General features: G+C 38.1%; 1 protein-coding gene across 9 annotated transcripts in view; it reads left to right on the plus strand.

Moving 5' to 3' along the window:
• The window catches only part of Abi2 (abl interactor 2), an 81,825-nt gene that overhangs the window by 10,856 nt on the left and 48,714 nt on the right, over positions 1-22,255 (plus strand). For 5 of the 9 annotated variants that reach the window (XM_021156468.1, XM_029476728.1, XM_029476738.1 and 2 more), the window contains exons 2-3: positions 11,704-11,871; positions 17,944-18,120. In XM_021156468.1, coding sequence (XP_021012127.1) covers positions 11,704-11,871; positions 17,944-18,120 — 345 coding nt within the window. Of the gene's footprint in view, positions 1-11,703; positions 11,872-17,943; positions 18,121-19,888; positions 19,907-22,255 lie in introns of all 9 variants that reach the window. The other 4 variants (XM_029476730.1, XM_029476725.1, XM_029476740.1 and 1 more) reach the window with 1 other exon arrangement.

Consider the following 22,255-nt stretch of genomic DNA (forward strand, 5'->3'; position numbering starts at 1 on the left):
CAGTTGGATCTCATGGAGGCATTTCCTCAACTGAAGCTCCTTTCTCTGTGATAACTCCAGCTGTGTCAAGTTGACACAAAACTAGCCAGTTCAGCTTGTGATCGGCATTCATTGTCTGTTGATCAAATTATGTTGGTATATCTGTGCGGGCCTTTTGGTGAGGATGGACTCCAGACCCTTACCCATGCAAGCAGCCAACGATGCCTGTGTGACACTTTACAGATGGAGCCATATTCCTTGTTTCTGGCTCCGCCCACCCCCATAACAGGTAGGGATGCTTTCTGCCTCAGAGCCTTTTGCTTTGTGTTTGTTGTGTCCTCTGGATAGTTTTCTGACTGGCTCACTTGCCACTTCCTTGCTTACTTCCTCTTTCTACTTTTCTCTTCACATTTTATTTAGTTTTTTGCAGTCTGCAGAAATGTTTGTTAAAAGAGAACGTTTATTTTTCTGCTTTCCGTCCTGCCAGTGAGGACAGGGATTTATTTATTTATTGTATTTTGTTTATTTCAAGTACCTGGAATAGTGCCTGCCACAGAATTAAGTATTTGTTAAATCAAAAGAAATGAAGTCTTTCCTAGCCAACACTGGAAAAATTCTTAGAGGGTGAAATAAACTAGTTTTTATAAAATTTAATAGTGTATAGATTTATGCTATGGAAAAAGAAAGTTGGTAAATCTATTTCCCTAAATAGTTAAGATAGACATGGTCTATGAACTGAGACCAGTGTTTCATACACGGTTGCTGTTTGAGTACTAATTCAGTTCATTTATGTTAGTTAAAGCAAGGCTGTGTTTGAGTGGACGCTTATCAAATACTGGCTTATCTACAGCTCCCTGGAAGCTATCAGGGAGACATTTCTGTTTTACAAAATTAGGTAAGTAAATTCAGTTACTTTTGACCCTATTAGACAGAAGTTCTGTGGAGAGGAATTATAGTGTTTTGCTTGTTCTATGTTGTTGATTTTTAAAAAAAATGATCTTTATGCATTTTTATTGTGTTGTCTTTTTATTTGAAAACTTCGCCAGACAGTGGTGGCTCATGCCTTTAATCCCAGCACTTGGGAGGCAGAGGCAGGCGGATTTCTGAGTTCCAGGCCAGCCTGGTCTACAGAGTGCGTTCCAGGACAGCCAGGGCTATACAGAGAAAAATTGTCTCGAAAAAAAAAAACAAAAAAGAGAAAACTTCATTAAATAGCTTTTCATGCTGAGAATTCAGTGGTAACTAACTCATGGGCCAACAGCTTAGTTTGTTATGGTTTGATTTCCTATGAAGAGTCTTTGTTATAAATTTTGAATTAATGAGGTTTAACTAAATATAACAGGATTTTTTGCTTTTGCTTTTCATACTGTTATTTCTCTTCATTTACTTATCTATTAATGATCTATTTATGACTTTAAATAGAGGCAAGAAAATAGGTGGCTGGAGAGATGGCTCAGCGGTTAAGAGCACTAACTGCTCTTTCAAAGGTCCTGAGTTCAAATCTCAGCAACCAGGTGATGGCTCACAACCATCTGACTCCCTCTTCTGGGGTGTCTGAAGATAGTTACAGTGTACCTACATATAATAATTAAATAAATCTTAAAAAAAAAAGAATCTAATATTAGGAACATGAAGAACCCGAAGAGGTCCATGCTGAATAGAGGAAGCCTTTTCCAGCATGTGTTACTGCAAGACTCCTTCCTGCCAGGAGATGGTGCCAGTCGATGGTTCCTCTTCAGAAACTTGTCCCTAGTGTAGAAGAGTGAGCTAGTTTTAGCAAAAGGATTTTAATACTTCTAAATACAGAAAAATAGTATGTTTACATAGACCATTCTTTTTTTGAAAGGAAGTTGGGCATCACTGACAATAAATGTACAGTGTTTCTAGTTCTTTTAAAATTCTATGGTGATGGGGTCATGTTTCTGTTTTTATTATCCCTACATATGTACAGTTGTAATGTTTTAGTAGATAATGCTATGAATTTCATATATAAATAGTAAAATCTATATTCAGATTTAATGTCACCAGAACCAATAGAATGAATAATTATTTTAGGGGATTAGTAGTTTGGCTTATATGATAGATAGCATTTGGGTTGTACAACAGTGGTCAGGAGTACTACTGGAGAGTTACTAGTTTTCAGTCCACATTGAGCACATTGAATTTTTGATGTCAGGTAAGGGTGGCAGCACTGTTAGGAACAGTGTAGCACAGCTTGGACAAGATGGGAAGAAGGAAGTAGGCAAATAGCCCTCGGACTTCCTTAAACTTAGGTTGCCCACATTTAAGGTGAGTCTTCCATTTCACATAACCTAATGAAGGGAATCCTTCACAGATGTGCCCAGAGGCATGTCTCTTGCATCATTCTAGATACTAAGTATCAGGCAGTATTAACATTTAACCCATGTGACAGGCTTTACGCTTCAGTATTTTAAAAAGATAAAAACCTGGATATCCAGAGTTATTAACATTCATTTTGGATGCCCTTATGTTGAGCTGCTTCTTTTCTTCTATCTATACCTGGGTCTTGGAGCCTTAACTCAGGTCTCTAGGCTCAGGAGAAATGTGCTTTTATCCTTACTCCATCTCACTTTTTTTTTTTTTAAGTCCTGTGTCCCCTTCACCCACAACCCCACTTCCCCCACCCTTCTGTCCTTGGTAGCAGTGGAGATAGAATTTGGGACTTTATGGAAGCTTAGCAAAATTTCTGCCACAGAGCTACTCCCTCAGTCTGAGCTTTCTATGTCAGTGGTGTTCAACCTTCCTAATGCTGGACTCTTGAATGCAATTACTCATGGTATGGTGACCCCAACCATAGAATCACTTCATTGGAGCTGGGTAGCACACACCTTTAATTCTAGCACTTGGGAGGCAGGGACAGGCAGATCTCTTTGAGTTCAAGGCCAGCCTGGTCTGCAGAGTGAGTTCCAGTACAGACAAAAAAAACAAAAACCAAACCAAAACACACACAAAAAAAGACAAAAAGGAAAAAAACCTAAACAAAAATATTTTGGTATTGCTATCGATTGTAAATATCTGATATGCAGGGGATCTGCTATGTGACCCATGTGAAAGGGTCATTTAACTCATAAAGGGGTGGTGACTCACAGGTTGAGAGGCACTGCTCTATTTATATTTTTATTTTGCTCTGCTTTTGGTCTAGGGTTTGTGGGTCACTCCATCCTTGTCTCATAGGCTCCAACCTCCTAGGTAGTCAACACAACGACATGTGCTACCATGTCAGGCAAAGATTATTGTTAGTAGATTAAAAGCTCTCTGATTAATTCACACTGGTTTAATGATATTTCAGAGATTACTTCCTCACATGCTGCTGTAAGTTAAATCAGGTCCTTTTTGACTACTGCTATCAATTTTGTTCTTTGTTTTTTTATAGTGACAGTGATAACTATTGTCATTTTTACTGATTTATAAAAACCCTATCTCATTGGCTTTTAACTGATTTTAATTATATTTATTTTTATGACATAGGGCCTTATTATATAGGCCCAACTTATCTGGAACTCATTCTATAGAGTGAGCTGTCCTCAAACTCATGGAGATCTGCCTACCTCTGCCTTCTGAGTGCCATGCCACCACCAGCCATCTCGCTGTTAGTTTTAGAAGCTTTTAAATAAAGTTCTAATCATTCTAGGGGTAAAATTTAGTAGGTTCTAATGTATGTGTGTGTTTCCAGAGTTGTTTGACCATTACCAAGTTTTATTTCAGAACAATTTCAACTTTTCAGAAAGGTGTTACACCCATTAAACAGTCATTTTACCCCTTTCCTGCAGTCCCACACCCACACTGTGTCTGTAGAGTTGCTTAGTCTATGTGTCCTTTTGTGTGTGGCTTCTGTCTTAGTTAGAGTTTCTATTGTTGCTGTGAAACACCATGAACAAAAAGCAAGTAGGGGGCAAAGGCTTTATTCAGCTTACACTTTCACAAACAATGCATTACCAAAGAAGTCAGGACAGAAACTGAAACATGGGAGGAACCTGGAAGCAGGAGCTGATGCAGGAGACTGTGGTGTGCCGCTTACAGGCTAGCTCCTCATGACTTGCTCAACCTGCTTTCTTATAGAACCCAGGACCATCAGCCCAGGGGTGTCACCATCCACAGTGGGCTGGTCCATCCCCCACTGATCACTAATTGAGAAAATGCCTTATAACTGGACCTGTTGGAGTCACATTCTTTTTTTTTNNTTTTTTTTTTTTTTTTNNTTTTTCGAGACAGGGTTTCTCTGTNTAGCNCTGGCTGTCCTGGCACTCACTTTGTGGACCAGGCTGGCCTCGAACTCAGAAATCCGCCTGCCTCTGCCTCCCGAGTGCTGGGACTAAAGGCTTGCGCCACCACGCCCGGCTTTGGAGTCACATTCTTAACTGTGGTAATCCCGAGCTATTGTTCTCGCTGGCAAGAATCTGCGGCAAGCTTTATTGCTTCTTAAGGAGGGAAGACCCTGACCCTGGAAAATGGTGCTGCTTATATAGCCTTCAGCGTGGCGTTTCAGCACCTGATGTGGCATGTCAGCACCTGATTGGTTGCTTGCCCATCACCTCATTACTATGCCCCGAGATGGGCAGTGACTAGGCGTGAGTTCACCCTCGCACTTGGGCACAAGGCTTGTTTACTAGTTAGGCACAGCGGAAGCCAGCGCCATCTTATAATGGCGATTGCTCACGGCACGGCTCTCCACACTGTGGTACCTTCTTCTCTGATGACTCTAGCTTGTATCAAGTTGACATAAAAATAGGAGTTGAATTTTGTGCAGGGTGACATAAGGATCTATTTTAATTCATTCACATGCACCTATGCAGTTTAACTAGCACCATTCAGTATGTATTTTTGGTTTCTTTGTTTAAAAAAAATCAGGTTGTCAGTAGGTATGTGGACTTAGGTCCATGTCTTTAATTCTATTCAGTTGAGCAATGTATCTGTTTTTATGGCAATACCATACTGTTTATTTACTTATTTATTACTATAGCCTTGTAGTGTAGTTTAAAATTAGTAACGGTGAGCAACACTTTTTTTTTTTTTGGTTTTATTTTTAGCTATCCTGTTTTTTTTGTTTTGTTTTGTTTTGTTTTTTGTTTGTTTCCATATGAAGTTTAAGATTATTTTTTCAATTTTTGTAAAGAATTGTGTTGGAATTTTGATGGCAGATTGCATTCAATTTATAGATTCTTTTTGGTAGAATGACCATTTTTACAATATTAGCCTTACCAATCATAAGCATGGGGCATCTTTCTATCTTTTGATGACTTCTTCCTTCAATCTCTTACATTTTTATTATACACATCTTTCACTTTGTTAGTTATTCCAAAACATTTTTTTTTTAAAGGCTATTGTAGTGAGCAGGGTTCTCTAGAAGAACTTATAAAGTGACTATATTAGAATCACTTATAAGCTGTGGTCTGACTCATCCAACAATAATGGGCTATGAATGGAAAGTCCAAGAATCCAGGAGTTGTTCAGGCCACAAGGCTGGATGTCTCAGCTGGTCTTCAATAGATGCTGGAATTCTGAAGAAGTAGGCTCTAAAGTCAGTGAAGGACTTGCTAGCAAGGCCAGAGCAAGCAGGCACAGAGCAAAAGCTTCCTTCTCTATGTCCTTGTATTGTATAGGCTTCCAGCAGGTGTGGCCCAGGTTAATGTTATCCTGCTACAAGATCCAGATCAAAAGTTTATGTCTTCCTACTTCAAAGGTCTAGGCTAAAAGTGGATTCACCCAAGCAAAAATAATCTTATATAGGTATTGGCCCCCCCCACCCCCATTTCTGGATTGTAGTTCATTCCAGATGTAGCCAAGTTGACAACTAGGAGAAGCCATCACAGTTACTGTGAAAGGTATTGTTTCCCTGGCTTCTTCTTAGTCTCTTATTTGTATATAGGAAGGATACTAATCTTTGTTAATTTTGTATCCTGCTACTTTACTGAATTATCTTTAAAAAAAATTTGTGTGTGTGTGTGTGTGTGTATACACACTTCAGTGTAGTGCATGTGGAGGCCAGAAGAGGGCCTTGGATCCTCGGAAGCTGGAATTATAGGCACTTGTGAGATGCTTATTGTGGGTGCTGGGAACTAAAGTTCACTTCTGCAAGAGCAACAAGTGTCCTTAACCATGAGGCAGTTTTCCAACCTCCTTGTTTTTATTTATTTTTAGAGCTGTAACAAGAATTTGAATGAGAGGCCAATTTGAGGAGCAGAGATGGCTCATGGGCAGTTGCATCAGCTACAACACCATCTCTGCCTGGGTGATAATTCATGAAATCTGCATTCTCAGAGCTCTCTGTGACTTGTGGAGGGGCCTTATGAGTTTTGTACATTCCAGAATTTCTGGGCTCAGGTTTTGATAGCAAGTGCCTTTCTTTACCTGCTGAGCCATCTTAAAGGGCATTGTGTGCAGAGAATTCCCTCTTGTGTATTCTATTCTTGTTTTTAAAATATTATTTTCCTGTACCTTCTGGGTCATCTGCACCCTGTTTTTGGACCAAATCTGTGGCGCTATTTAGTAGAAGCAAAACAGTGAGGTAAGTAACAGTAAGAGACAAGTGTTAGAAGTGTTAGAAATACTGCAGTCAAGTGCCTCCAGAGAATGTGCAGGGTTCTTATGTGCACTTGCTGTTGCTCTAGAAACACATCAAATTGAAATGCAAGTTTAATTTCCCCTTCTTCAGTACACAGTAAGTCATTTGGGTGGTGTTAAAGCTTCTGGGGACCCAGTTTTCTGTCTTTCTCCTTCATTAGGTGATGGAAATAGGCCATGTGAGTTCCTGCTGGGCTGAGCTCTGAGCTGCCTCTGTCTGTTTAGCTGGGAGGATCAGCGAACACCCAGCCTGTGCCCAGTTCCCCTTAGGGTTTGGCTCCCCTTGTGACTGGAAGGAGAATGCCTTGTCTTGGAAGGCTGGGTTAAATGCTTCATTTTTGTGGATGTCCTTCTTTAGGCTCTGAAAACTTTGACATGGAGAAAACATATCTTACCAACATAGAAAGAATATAATTCTTTATACATGCTGAAGAAAAAGAATGTAATTAAACCGTTAGAATGGTAGAAAAATGAAACTTATACATTACCCATTAAAGAGATAATGGGTGAGGCTTGGGGTGAGCACAGAAGTTCAGTGCATGGTTAGCATGTGAGTTTGATTCCCATCACTGTAAACACCACCACCACTACCACCACCACCACCAACAACAAAGGTAATAGAAAAGAAGTAATGGTGATTCAACATTACTTCAAAGATGTAAGATTCAAAGATGTGTCAGGTTACCATCTGTTTGAAGAGGCTTACCCTATGGAATAATGTGAGTTTGAGCAGTGAAACATGCATGTATTGCTGTATGTAAGTCTGTAATAAGTGCCTGAGGAGGTTTGTTAAGTGTCAATCAGGAAAGTTTTCCTAGAAATTAAGGCAGGCTATAGGTTATTGGCAAAAACTATTCTAGATGAAGAACACAAAGGTAGGAAACTATGATCCATATTTTGAGAACCATAAAACTAATTTTTCTGTAAGTGAAGACCTGCTAAAGTTGAATGAGAAGTAACTTGTATGCCTTACTAGAGAAGGCTGTAGATGTAAATAGAGGAGTCTGTTTACAATTAAGAGGTAAGAGGAAGGTATGGAGGTTTCAGCTTATTTAGAAAGATGAAATTTTTGGACCATGTTTTAATACTCTATGCTCAGTCCTGGAAACTAGTATAGAAATATAAGTGAGCAATAACTAGGATAGTATGTGGCCAGTATGCCTCCAAAGAAACCATAGGTAGAATGGAAGTGGTTTGGCATGTGGATAGGTGTGATGTAGAGACTTGGGCAGTGTCCAACAGGAGAGAATAGTGATTTGTTAGCACTGTATGAGATAATTTTAAAGGAAGGTGATAATGAGTTATGGATACACTGAGGTGGTGTATGTACAAGGGCAATATTCCATGTAAACAGAAATGATTATTGGGAGAATTATAAGAGGTAAAATATTTAAAATGCAGTGCTGGAAGTGATAGCTGAGGAAGGAATGAAACCTGAGGGCCAGGGAGACAGGTCAGAGGGTCAATGCACTTGCTCCAAGCTTGATAAGTCAAGCTTGCTCCTTAGAACCTGCATGGTGGAAAGGGAAAATTGACCACCACAATGTGTCCTCTTTCTTTTGTGTTCCGTCAAAATAATCTTTTTCTCTCCTTCCCTTTCCCTTTCCCCTTCCTTCTTCCCACCCCCTTCTATTTTGGTGTTTTAAGACAAGGTTTTACTCTGTAGCTCTGGCTGTTCTGAAACTTGCAATATAGACTAGGCTGGGCCTTGAATTTACAGAGATCTGCCTGCCTCTGCCTCCCGAATTCTGACACTAAAGGCACATGCACAACACCTAGCTTTGTTTTTAATGTTAAGATAAAAAAAAATTGATTTTTTTGTTTGTACTTTTGGGCATGTGCTGTATGTATGTGTCTTGATATATGTGTGGTGTACACATATGTATGTATATGTGCTCTGCATATGTGTGTTGTGTGTATGTCTGGTGTATTGTGTGTGTTTTGTGTATGTGTGGTGTATGCATATGTATGTGTGTGCTTTTTATATGTAGTATGTATGGTATGTTTTATATATATATATGTGTGGAAATTGTATGTTTGCGTGGTTTGTGTATACTGTGTATGTGTGTTGGGCAAATATGTGTGGTGTACATATGTTTATGGTAAGTGTATGTGTATGGTACATGCATGTGAGTTTTGGAAGTACTTGAGCTTCTGTGGGTACATATGGATGATGGTGGAAAGTGTTTGGTATTTTCCTCTCTTGAGCTCCACCTTTTGACTTGAGACAGGATATTCTCACTGAAACATAAGCTCACTTTTTTGGCTAGGCTTTGGCCAGTGAGTTCTGGAGATAGAAATTTGCAAAAATGTCTACTCTATCCAAAGCAATCTACAGGTTCAATGCAATTTCTATAAAAAGCCAATGGCATTTTCCACAGAACTAGAATGCGCTTTAAATTTTATAGGGAATCTAGAACAAACTATACAAAAACACAAAAAAGCTTAATGTAGATTGTGGGGATTGTCATCATCTGTAGTACTTACTGTTTTCTGTTTTTGTGTTTTCAAGATTAAAGATTGAAAGTGTGTGTCACCATTGCCTAGCTTGAAGTTTCTCTCTCCTATACCTAAATTTTTGTAGTTTTTTTTTTTTTTTTTTTAAAGTCATGAAGGGTATCTTAGGGTGTCTTATTACTGTGAAGAGATAACCATGGCCATGGTAACTCTTAAGGAAAGTATTTAGTTGGTGCTGGCTTACAGAGATTTAGTCCTTTGTGGTCATGGCAGGAGGCATGGCAGTACATAGTCAGTGAATCTGGTTCTGTAAGTAGCAGGAAGAGAGGGTGAGCCATTGAGCCTATCTTGAACTTCTGATACCCCAGAGCCCACCCCCGGTGACACACTTCCTCCAACCAGGCCACGCCTACTCAAGTAGGCTACACCTAAGTATGAGTCTGGAGGCCATTTTCATTTAAGCCACCACAAAGGGGTTTTATCAAATGCTTTTTTATATCTGTGGAGATGATTGCACATTCTTTGAGCCTTCACTTTGTTAATTTGAGGTATTTTATTTACTAATTTTCATGCTGAATTATTTTTGCATCTGTAGAGTAAGTCTCCCATGATCATGCTCTTGTATTTGACTTGGTAATTTGTTGAGAAGTTTTACATCTATATGTGCATAGGAATACCTGCCTGTAGAATTTTTTGTGTTGTGTCTGGGGAGTTGACTTCCTTTCTATACTTTGGAACTGTTTGAAGAGGATTGACATTGGTTTTGTTGTTGCTTGTATAGACAATCTGGTGTTGTGGCCTAGGCTTGCCTTGAACTTGAAATCTTACTGCCTTAGCCTCCCAAGTACTAGCCACAGGAACTGGATTCCTGAGTGGGAGGCTGGAGCTGTAAGGGAGGAAATGGCGAGAGAAGAAAGGAAACCAAGACAGATTTCTGATCAAGGCCCAATGTTTACTAAGAGTCTGTGCTTATAAAGGGGGAAAGCCCATCTCCCGCTGATCCATTCTTGATGCTTGTCGACAGCCTGTAAGCAATTAGACTGACAGCACTAGTTTGGCAGTAAGGTGTCAATTGCCAGTTTGCCTGGGGCTGTCTCAGAATTTCTCTGGAAGGCAGGTTTAGCCTCTCAGCAGGTAGCAGTCTTGGAGAAGAGCAGTTGCAGGTGACAGAACAATAAAACCATCTAGGTGGGAAGGCTCCACCCCAGGAGGTCTCAGTGGCAGCAAAAGGTCTGAATCTGCCTGCTCAAGGCTGGGGGAGGCTACAAGGTGTGTATATGATAACATGATTTGTCATTATTTTGTCATTGAAAGTTTAGTAAAATTCATCAGTGCAACCATCTAGTACTATTATTATTTTACTTTTTGGACAACCTGTGTTATGATTCACTCTTAACTGTTTGTTCTTGGTAGGTTAGTTATGTGCATCTTCCTGGTTCTGTTTTGGTGGGGGCTGTGTGTACCCACAAATCTGGTTCTAGGTTTTTATATTTATTGGCATATAGTTGTTCATAATAGTTCCTAGGAAGCTTTTGTATCTCTGTGGTATCAGTTATAATTTGTCTTTTTCACTTTGATTTTACTTGACTTTCTTCTTCTTTTTTCCCCCTTAACTCTTTTCATGATAATATGGTGTTAATTTGGTTATTTTAAATTACTTCTAAAGACTTTTCTTTTTTCTTTCTTCCAATCCATGGAGAAATTTGTATCCATGCTTTGTAGACTGTAGGAGAGATGTGATTGGGACTGTAGTAGACTTCTGGTAAGTCCTATCACTGTATTTCAGTGTATACTTTGAGCAGTGACAGCTGTATACAGGGATTTACGCTTTAGAAAGTGACTTCATATCAGTTTTTTTTCATTTTTCTGTGCAATTTTTCATTTTCTTGGAGTGATTGAATCAGGGATGTACCCTCTCTGCTTTGTAATTGAGAAATGGTGACTATTGTAGTTTATATTAATGATGGTACTAACATACAGGGTTTCTGAATCAGAAACATGGCTTAGCTTTATCATGCACCACAGAATCTTCCTGTAGGTGGCAAAATAAAATATGTCACTACTGTTGGTCTGCAGTAACCTGGAAAATAGTCATTTGGTTACTTCTTGCTGCACAATCCCTGTTTTTCAAATAAGACTTCTGGGTTGTGGAAGTTGTGAGATAGGCGCTACTGACTGCTAAGAAAGGTCCGACATTGGCAATTTCTACCCCATGAGAACAGAGTAGCCTCACATTTCAATTTTATAATTATTTTTATTATCAGCCATTTTATTTATCATTATTAATACTTTGATCAAACACATTTTGTGTGTGAGAATGAAAGGAAATCAAAAGAAAGTAGAATAAGTATTTGTACATTCATGTCAATGCTGCCTAAGTAGTTAAATTGGGAAGATGTGTATGTGCTGTCATTGCTCAAAGTATACACTGGAACTCAGATTTTAAATACTAGCTTTAGAACTTTATTTGTACTTATAAAAATGTATATATAAAAATGTATAGTTAACTTGAAAATATCAGTGAACTCATTGAATCATTTAGTTTTGGAATTGCATAACAATGATGTTTTTCAGAATATTTTTAACTTGGTATAGGTTTAGTAGCATTGTGGTTTAAATGACTAAGTTAGTTTGCTAGAAGTTAATTATCTTTAAATTGAAGGTCACTGTTTTCCTCCTTCACAGTCACCAGATAAGCAGCGAGCCCTAGAAGAAACCAAAGCCTACACCACTCAATCCTTAGCAAGTGTTGCGTATCTGATAAACACCTTGGCCAACAATGTCCTACAGATGTTGGATATCCAGGCATCACAGTTACGGAGGATGGAGTCTTCAATCAACCATATTTCACAAGTGAGACCATGTTCAGTTTGTTTGCCTATGAGCAACACACAGCCTGTTGACTGCCTTTGTTGTGCAGGTTAATGTGTATGTATTTGCAACATATTAACTTAGTATTGCATTGTTTATGATTCTTTTTGTGATGTTATCTTTTTTAATTGAATTTTTTATTTATTGTTTTACTTACTCACTTTATGTCCTGCTGTGATGTTATTATCTTTATAGTTTGACAGAAAAGTAAATTTTGATGGATTTTATTAAAACTCAGTTGCCTCAGTAACATAATCACTCCTGAAGTGAAAATTTTGGTATTTTATTTTATTTTTGGTTTTTTGAGACAGGGTTTTTCTGTGTCACTCTGGCTGTCCTTGAACTCACTCTGTAGACCAGGCTTGCCTTAAACTCATGGAGATCCACCTGCCTCTTTGTCCTGAGTGCTGGAATTAAAAAGAAGTGCACCACTACCCCCCAGGTATTTTTTTTTTTTTGACAGATTTTTTTTTTTTTGTTTGGTGTCATTATTGCTTTAAAAATAATGATTTAATAGCTTGGTGGCTAATTTAATTTTTTCTCCTGTTAGTAGGCTTTTAAAACTCCCCTTTGGTGGTTTAGTCAGTGTTTTTTTTCCTGTGAGAATAGTGTCTCATGGTGAGCACAGCAATTCTTATAAAGGGAAGCATTTGATTGGAGCTGGCTTACAGTCCAGAGGTTTAGTCTTTTATCACCATGGTGGGAAGTACAGTGGCAGACAGTCAGACATAGTGCTGGAGAGTAGCTATGAGCTCTGTATCCAGATCCACAGGCAGCAGGCAGAAAGTCCTCTGGGCTTGGTTTGAACATTTTGAAACCCCAAAGCACACCCCTAGTGACATATTTCCTCCAACAAGGCCACACCTCCTAATCACTGCAAAATAGCACCACTCTCTACTTTCAAATATATATTCAGGTATATGCGTCTATGGGAGCTATTTTTATTCAAGCCACCACAGTGGTGTTGGAATTGAATTTGAAGCCTTATGTGTGCTGGGCAACCACTCTGTTACTGAGCTAAACTCCCACTTAGGCCAGGTATTATGTTTACTAGAATGAGTCCTACGAGCCATGCTTGCAAAATGGGTAAGTTTAGGAGACTAGCAAACCTTATAAAAATGTCTTTACATGAGACTTTGAAATAAGTGTTAAATATGGAGAACAAGAAAGGGTAGTATTAGGGGAGAAGGGAGGATAGGATGCAGATAAGAGTCATAAAAGATCTCTACAGGTAATTGTTTGTCGTGCTTTAACTTTGGTGTATTTTTTTTTTTTTTGAGTGTGTGTGTGTTAGATAAGTATGTAAACATGTCAGTTATAGTGCAAGTGTAAAACTCAAAGCACACTCCATGGCCTCAGCATGACTGTTCTAACTGTACAGGTGACCATTGAGTTGTATACTAATGGGTCTGGCTAATGTCACTGCATGCTTCAATATACAAGTTCTTTACAGTGAAGTTTGAACTTGTTACATAAAAGAAAAGCCATCTTTACGAAAATATCGAGAAGAAATGGAAAAACAAGCTTTTTACTATTGCCCAAGCTTTTCACTTATGCCCTCCTTCTTCACAGTCCACTTTTCTTTATAGCTTGTGGGGCTGGAGAGATGGCTCAGAGGTTAAGAACACTTGCTGCTCTTCTTTCTAGAGGTCCTGAGTTCAATTCCCAGGAACCACATGGTGGCTCACAACCATCTGTAACGAGATCTGATGCCCTCTTCTGGTGTGCATGAACACAGTTACAGTGTACTCATATACATAAAATAAATAAATCTTAAAAAATATATATCTGTGGTCATAATAGGTGTAGAATTTGAGATTTTGCTCTTTTAGCATTGAAACACATACTCTCATGTAGTTAGAATCTATAGAAGTTCTCAATGGCTGTCTCTTGGTATAGCTTTCATTATCACCACCATTAAAACACATTATCATGTTTTTAGATTCTCTTTATATAAATTCTCAATGTCTGTTGGTATGGCTTTCACAATCATTTTTTGCATTTTTAGTCCATTTAAAGTTATTTTGTTCCTGGGAAGTACCTCTGATATGAGCCCTGAAGAGGCATTCAAAGCTGGTCTGTGCTTCATAACAAGACTTTTATCTTTTAAAAAAAAAAAAAAGCCACGTTGGGAAGCTAATTTAATTGTAAAGCAGTTTTAAAAACTTTAACTGGTTGATGATGGATGTCTTCTTCAATTGTTCTCCAGCCTTAATTTTTTGTTTTATCATGTTCTTACTGAATCTTGAGCTTACAGGCTAGACTGCTGGTCACAAGTCTCAGGAGTCTCCCGTGTCTGCTCCCAGTGTTGTGATTTTGGGAGTGCACTGCCACACTTTGCTGCTATGTGGGGCTCATGGTTTTTATGCTTGTACAACTCCAGCATTTCCTCAACTGAGCCACCCTCCAGCCCTACTGCCTTTTGCATATTACATGTTGACATTTAATAATGATGCTAGAAATAAGCTATTCAGATGGAATAAGTGGGAAGTAGGAGAGAAGTTGAAAGAGGTTAGTAGGCCAGCATTGGCAAACCTCAAAGTTGTTGTGAATGTTTCTAGAGATCAGTGCATGTAGAGTGAGGCCTGTAACTCTACAGAAGATCCTGTGTTTGTCTGAGTGCACCTTAGTGTGTTGCATGAGTTGGAGAGATGGATGGATAAAGGATATGTGTAGGATGCAAGAGCAGCCTCAAAATTTAAAATTTTGTAGAACTTGCTTTAATAATTAAATTGTATTTGTATGTGAGCATGTACACAGGTGTGTGTGGGTGTGTAGGCTTGAGGTTACAACCACTTTCTAAGAACCTTTTTAAAAATATTCATTATGTTTTTTTTTTTTTTTTTTTTTTTTGTTTTTTTGAGACAGGGTTTCTCTGTGTAGCCCAGGCTGGCCTCGAACTCAGAAATCCGCCTGCCTCTGCCTCCCAAGTGCTGGGATTAAAGGCGTGCGCCACCACACCTGGTGTGTGTGGATGTTTTGTCTGCTTATATGTTTATATACCCATGCATACCTAGTCCCCAAAGAGACCAAAATATTGTATCCAGTTTCCTGCAACTGGGGTTACAGACAGTTGTAAACTGCCATGTGGGTGCTGGGAATTAATCCTATAATCCTAGGTCCTCTGGAAGCAGCCAGTGCTCTTACCTGCTGAACCATCTTTCCAGCCCCTAAAAACCTTTTAAGTTGATAAGTATGGGTTGATGTTCTATTACTTTGATATATATATATCAAAAATATATTTGCTATTTGTTGCATTTTAGGGCTTTTTTGGTGGGAAAGGTGGGCTTTTCTTTTCCTTTTTTTTAGTTCAGAATCTGCAGGTAACCCAGTCGCTGGATACAGCAACTAGCATCCTAATTTTGAAAGCTATACTATATACAACTTCTCCAGTGGCAAATCCTGGCAGATCCGCCATCTAAACCAGGGGTGTCTTGTTAGCTACATATTGTCCTCCAAGCTCTCCTTGTCTAAAAGCAAGACACCTTTTTCTGCCACTCCTCTCCCCTTGGGTGGGATTTTCAAGACCAGTTTTCTCTGTCCTGGAACTTGCTTTCTAGGTCAGCCTGGCCTTGAACTCATGGAGACCCATCTGCCTCTGTGCCACCATATCTTGTCCCAGAGCTGGCTTGATTTCATTGTATAGTAAAGGCAGGCCTTGAACCTTGTTTCCAACCTCTTAAGTGCTGGGATTATAGGATTGTAGGTGATTGTTGAAAACCTCTAAATTTTTTGAACCAATGTTTTTCTTATTCCTGAAGTAGATTTTGTGTTTGTCAACAAGCTTTTATTCAAGCACTAAATAGAAACACACTACTTCTCTAAAATTAAAATTTGATTCTCATAAGAATTCATGCAGTTCAATCTGAGGTAACAAGAATACAACTTAATACTTTTTAATTTTCTTTATCTTTCTTATTGTAAACATTTAAAAAATTAACGATGAAAAGTAGTTAATGACACTAAATATCTGTTCTTCGGCAGTGTCTTAGAGATCCACTGTAATGAGACCCCATGACCCAAAGCAACTTGGGAGGGAAGGATTTATTTTACTTATACTTACTTATCTCAGTTCATCATTGGAGACAGAGCAAGAACTCAAACGCTGGAGCAGAGGAAGATGCTGTGGCAGAGGCCTTAGAGGGGAGCTGCTTACTGACTTGCTCCTCTTGGCTTGCTCAGCCTGCTTTCTTATAGAACCCAGGACTCGGCAACAGCCCGATCTTATGGATCCATTTTCCTCAATTGGGGTTGCCTTCTCTCAGATGACTTTAGCTTATGTCAAGTTAACATAAAGTCTAGCCAGTGTAGGCAGTCACAATTGTTACTTGAGTAAGTAATGTAAGAAACAAGCTAGAAGTTTTTCTAGATCTCTGGTATTTGATCTTGGCAGTTCTACCCTCAGGGAGATGTTTGGCAACATTAGACAGTTTGGCTTATTTCAGAGTGGGGAAGTATTATAGGTTATGTCTACCCATCACAGCACAGTAATGGATATGACTCAAGTTCGACTCAAGTCAGTTATGTACTTTCATTCTTATCTTTCTGTTGTATTGCCTTAAAAATATTTGTTACTTATAGATTACAAAATTATAACTTATGTGAAATGCTACATTAGTGTTTCATGAGAAATGTATTATTTGTTAGCAAATAATTAAAGAATATAAATAAAAATATTATCATTTGTACTATGAATGTGTGAGCACTTGATAAATTCTAATGAAATATGTGATCAATGTTGTGTTAATAAGATGTAAGCAACTTGCTGAAGCAAACAAGCTTTTCTGTCAAATGATGTTTTTGAGGGGAGGAGGTGGATGCTGGGAATTCAGTCAGGGACTTGTAAATGTTAGGCAAATGGTATACTCCCTCACCCTATCCCTTGATCCCCATTGGTAATATTTATATTTTAGTCTTGTCCCTTCTTTGTAGTATTTAAATAATATTAGATTATACTAATATGTTATTTAAAAATATAACAAGATTATTCTGCTGTTTCTTTGTTTTTTGTTTTTATTGTTTGTTTTTTGAGATAGGGTCCCTCCACATAGTCCTGGCTGTCTTTGAACTCTCTATGTAGAGCAGGCAAGCTGGCCTCAAACTTAAAAGATCTATCTGCCTCAGCTTCTTTTTTTTTTTTTTTTTTAAGATTTATTTATTGATTATATGTAAGTACACTGTAGCTGTCTTCAGACACTCCAGAAGAGGGAGTCAGATCCATTTTGGATGGTTGTGAGCCACCATGTGGTTGCTGGGATTTGAACTCCAGACCTTTGGAAGAGCAGTCGGGTGCTCTTACCCACTGAGCCATCTCACCAGCCCCTGCCTCAGCCTCTTAAGTGCTGGAATTAAAGTCATTCACCACCATGCCTGGCTCCTTATTTTATTAATTTTTTCTTATTTTTATTTTCTGTTGAAAATGATCACTCTGGGTTGGAGAAATGATTCAGTTGCTCCAGTGTTTGCTGCACATCCATAAGGACTTGAGTTCTGTCCCAAAGCCCATGGAAAAAGATGGGTGCACCTGTAATCTCCATGCCAGGAGGCAGAAACAAACAGTGCCTGGGACTAGGTGGTCAGCCAGCTCAGACAAATTAGTAAGACCTAATTTGTCTGAGTCTCCTAGCAGGAGACTCAGAAATAAACAAGGGAGGCAGCTCATGGAAAATGATACTCAAAGTGGACCTCTGGTTTCCACATGCACAAGCATGTATATACATATGTACACCCCTTCCATGTGAACACACACACTAGCACCTATATGTGTGTACATATTTGTATAGGCATTCATGCAGACATGTACACATGCACATTCTAAGTTCTGCTCTTAACTTGTGGGCTGTAAAAATCAGGTGGTGTGCCAGGTTATATTTGAAGGCATGCTTTGGTGACCCTTGCATTAGGTTAAAAATGAATAAAGACAATAGTCTAGAGAAAAGGTGGTTTATGAAATGAATACGAAGGATTGTTGAATCTCTAGGCATTTGATTATTATTTATTTGGATACCAGGGCTATCTGTCTTTGTGTTGTCTTATTTATATTATATCTTACAGACAGTTGATATTCATAAAGAGAAAGTTGCAAGAAGAGAAATTGGTATTTTGACCACCAATAAAAACACTTCAAGAACCCATAAGATTATTGCGCCAGCCAACCTTGAGCGGCCAGTTCGTTATATTCGAAAACCTATTGACTACACAATTTTAGATGACATTGGACATGGAGTGAAGGTAGGTGTAGTTTCTGTCAAGCTTTCTAAAGCTCTAATGGAACCCTAGGAAATTAAAGTTCATTTAATTGCCTGAAGGACCAACTACAGTTGTGGTTGTGAAGGTTGCTTACTCTTGTTGTGTCCTCCTTATGTTTTCTTTACTGTTACCTTTCAAACCAGTTATCTTCTAATGGTATTTGCTTAATCACTTACTAGATCAATTAGCATATGGTATAGTGGTTCTAATCTTTTAATGATTTAGTAATGATAGGAAAAAAATCCATCATATTATTAAAATGTTTTTCTTATCTCAAAAATATGTCAGCAGACTTTTGGCATTAGTTTTCAGAACAGCATATGTTACTAAATATGAATTTGAATTTTTTTCTAGAATAATTTTATCTCAACCTTTTGGATGAGAATAGTGGAGCTAAAAATTGTAAATTTATTTCTGGTGACTTTAAATTTGTAACATTTTATATTTTGGTCACCTTTTAAAGATGCATTTGTGTACCTAGTATGTATATGAAGTGGCATCATCAAAGCTCTATAGTATTGGGGATGTGGGGCAGCAGTAGAGCAGGAGCTTTCTCACACACAGCCCCGCGCTCCAGCACCGCACGTCAGCACACCTGCTAGCTGTCGCTGTCCGGGCGGGGGGCAGGGGAGAGGGGGGACGGGACAATGTTCTTCTACTGAGGTGATTCTTGCAGTTAAGAGACCATTCAGAGCTTCAGCTAAGTACAGTATTTGCAGTTTATATTTTAGTAGTGATTGTAAAATTTACATAAGTATGACTTGGAATAATTCTATACCTATCTTACAGCTACATAGTTCATATATATGATATTTTTCTAATATAAACCTATTTAAAATGTACGCCACTGTTTTGGCCAGAAATCAGTAAATTTTAATTTAATGTTTGTGTAAAAATAAAACATGCAGTATAAATTTATAAAACAACTTTTATTTTAGAGGACTTTTGGGCTTTGGATTTTTTTTTTTTTTTTTTTTAAGATAGATTCTCACTCTTTTGGCCTTGGCTGGCCTGGAACTCATTATGTAGGGCAGGCTGACCTTGAACTCACAGAGATCAGCCTGCCTCTGCCTCCAGAGTGCTGGGTTTAAAGGTGTGTACCTCTATACCCCGTACTTATTCAGAGTTTTGAAAAAGCATAATTATCTGGAACTTGATATTTAATTTCATAGTTGATTCATATATATATATATATATATATATATATATATATATGACTAATTAAAGCATATTAAAATAAGATATGTAACTAGATGGATAATTAAACTGTAATTTGTTTTAACTTGGGGAAAGTTTGTTGAAGACGTACAGGTGCTAATAGAATGTTATAGGCTGCTACCAGAATCTGTTGCCAAATGATACTTGGAATATAGAAGATTTGTGTTTGCCTGTTTATATAATAAAAAGGTGATTTTTTTTTGTATAATTATTTTTTAATACTTAAAATATCTTTCTTTTAGGATTGTAGTCTCTGTTGTTTGTACTGTAGTGTTCACTAATTTAAAGAACTCTTTAACGGAATTAAAGTTTTGAATAAAACAGTGTCTTATATCATCAATGAAACTTCTGTCCATGACACATCTGCTTTAACCACTCTTTCTATAATCTACTGAAACATTATTTTGTTAATGCTGATTGCTTAACTTGTTTTTCTTTGTTTTCTTTTTTTTGTCTTCACATCCTGAAGTTCCAACTAACCTTTCAATGCTTTTCTTCCTTACCTCTTTATTTGCTCCATTTATGCATTAAGTGGTTGCTTAGATTTAAGGTAAGAGATTCCAGGGCTGGATTTCCATTCTATGTTCTTATGTAGAATATTACATATGGGGAGTAAAGACATATTTTGTATTTGGCCTTTTAAAACCAACAAATTAGTTCTTATTTATTTATTCAGGTCTGACAACTTTGTTGTGTGTCTTCATGTTTCCTGAGGGTAGATATTTGTGTACATTTTGTTCATTACCCTGTTCTTTGTGCCTAGAGCAGTACCAAATACACATTAGGTATTAGTATCTCAAGTATCTGCTGAATGGATGGGTGCTTTTGTGAAACTGAATTATAAATTGTATTGTTATAAAGTGTTAATAAGATGAAATTGCTAGATTTTTTATAAATGTTGAAATTTTGTTATTGATTGGAGGGCCAACTAATATGCTCTATTTAACCCTCCCCCTGTGTAATAACTTTTTATTCTATAAATGGTGTGCTTAATTATATGGTTTGTTAACAGTGTGTCATTATTTTTTGACTTCTAATTAAAAAGTTGAGAAGCAAAAAAGTATCATGTCATAATGCCTTTTTTTAAGTTGCAGTACATTTTATAAAGGAATTAGTCTTTTTAAAATGTTTGTAAAATATATTTCAATACAATCTCACCGTCTTTTTAAAAGTGAATATTATTTGTATATAGAACATCCAAAGTTCATGATAATGCTTAAGAAATACAAATTAAGAACTAGAGAGGAGGTCACAGTGCTAGAACACTTGCACTTGCCTAGAATGTACAAGATCCTGGTTCAGTAGAAACCAGTAAACCTACCAAATAGAAATCCCACACAACCAAAATAAACCTGGTGCTGTTTAGTGAAGGGCCCATGATGAAAGCATTTCTGGTGATTCAGGAAGCCTGGCAGATACTAAGAGGATTTTCATCAATTCTTGCCATTTCTTCTTTCTTTTGTTTTTTATCAAGTTTGCTGTCCTGGAACTTTCTCTGTCTAGAGACCATGCTCAGCTTCAGAGCTCCACCTGCCTCCGCCTCCTGTGTGCTGGACTAAAGGCCTGCGTCCTGCTGCCCAGCAGCCAGTTTCTTCTTCCTTAGACAAGTTGGCTGATTTCTTTTCAAATATGTATTTGCTTTGCAGTTTGCTATATCTTTGGTATAGTCAGTGATAATCAGGAGATAAGATGACTGACTGTATTACTTAGTACTAACCATGGCCACTCAACTTTTGCCTGGTCATGGCAGGTGGTTCTGAAAAAGGAAATAAAGTCACTGAAAAATAGGCTCTAAGCTCTTACCTTGCTAGTAACCCAGGAATTTGGAATTGTGGGAAGGTTTCTTCTGTTTAAAACGGCCAAATTACAGTGAACTAGACTTTAAAAAAAAAAAAAGCAGGCAGTATTCAAGTTTAGTTCTTGCTCTGTTAACCTAAAAAGTGGTAACAGAAGAAATAGATCCCTTACTCTTACTGGCTAGCCTGTTGTGGAGGTCATCTCCCATGCTTCTTTGCTCTAGGATGTGCGGTGTTTCCCCCTTGACTTGAAAGTCTGCTTCACGTAAGAGAAAGCTCCCCTGAGGGCTTCCTAAAAGATCTCACAGGAACTATGCTGGGAGAAGATGCCTCAATGTTTTTTTGGTTTTGTTTGTTTGTTTGTTTTCCTCTTAGAACCAGAAAGTTTTGCAGTAGAATCCCAACAGATTGTACTACTCTAGTAATTATACTATATGGTTCTACAGAGAAGGATAATGTTGGACAGGAAATTATGGGCTTGGCCTGTTTTCCCCTTCCTCTAATGCATATATAGATACAAATTTACATAATCCTTCTTCCTTCTGTTTTAAATTTATTTATTTTTAAAGATGTATTGTCAAACCCAGGGCTTTGAGCATATTAAGTATGAACTTGACTTCTAAATTCTACATCTAGCCCCAGAGCCTTTCTTTTTAGGGTCTCACATAGTGTAGGCTGGCTTTGAACTCACTGTGTAGCTGAAGCTGGCCTTGAACTCATGCTTCTTTTGTCTCAACTTCCAAGTGCTGAAATTACAGACATGTGCCTATGTATATTTTTTTCCCCATTTTTCTGACTCCCTCCTTTCACCCTGCCCCTTTTGTTTCCACTCAGCTCAGATTTCTTTGTGAAACATTCTATTGTGGAACAACTTTTCCCACCTCCACTCAGAGCAGTTAATGGTTAGTTTACTAACATCTCTCTTGGAATGCTGAGGAGAGCTCGAGGGATAGTTCATGAGGTAGCTCTCCTTGTCCTCCCTAAGGATGTGCAAGTGTTGAACAGTGTGTGAGGACGTTGGTGGATGGTGTAGTTGCCTGTGAGTTGTTCAGGCTCCTGTAAGCAATTCCTCACTTATGCTTCTTCTTTTTTTTTTTTTTTTT

This window comes from Mus caroli, chromosome 1, assembly GCF_900094665.2.
Source record: "Mus caroli chromosome 1, CAROLI_EIJ_v1.1, whole genome shotgun sequence".
Taxonomy (NCBI): domain Eukaryota; kingdom Metazoa; phylum Chordata; class Mammalia; order Rodentia; family Muridae; genus Mus; species Mus caroli.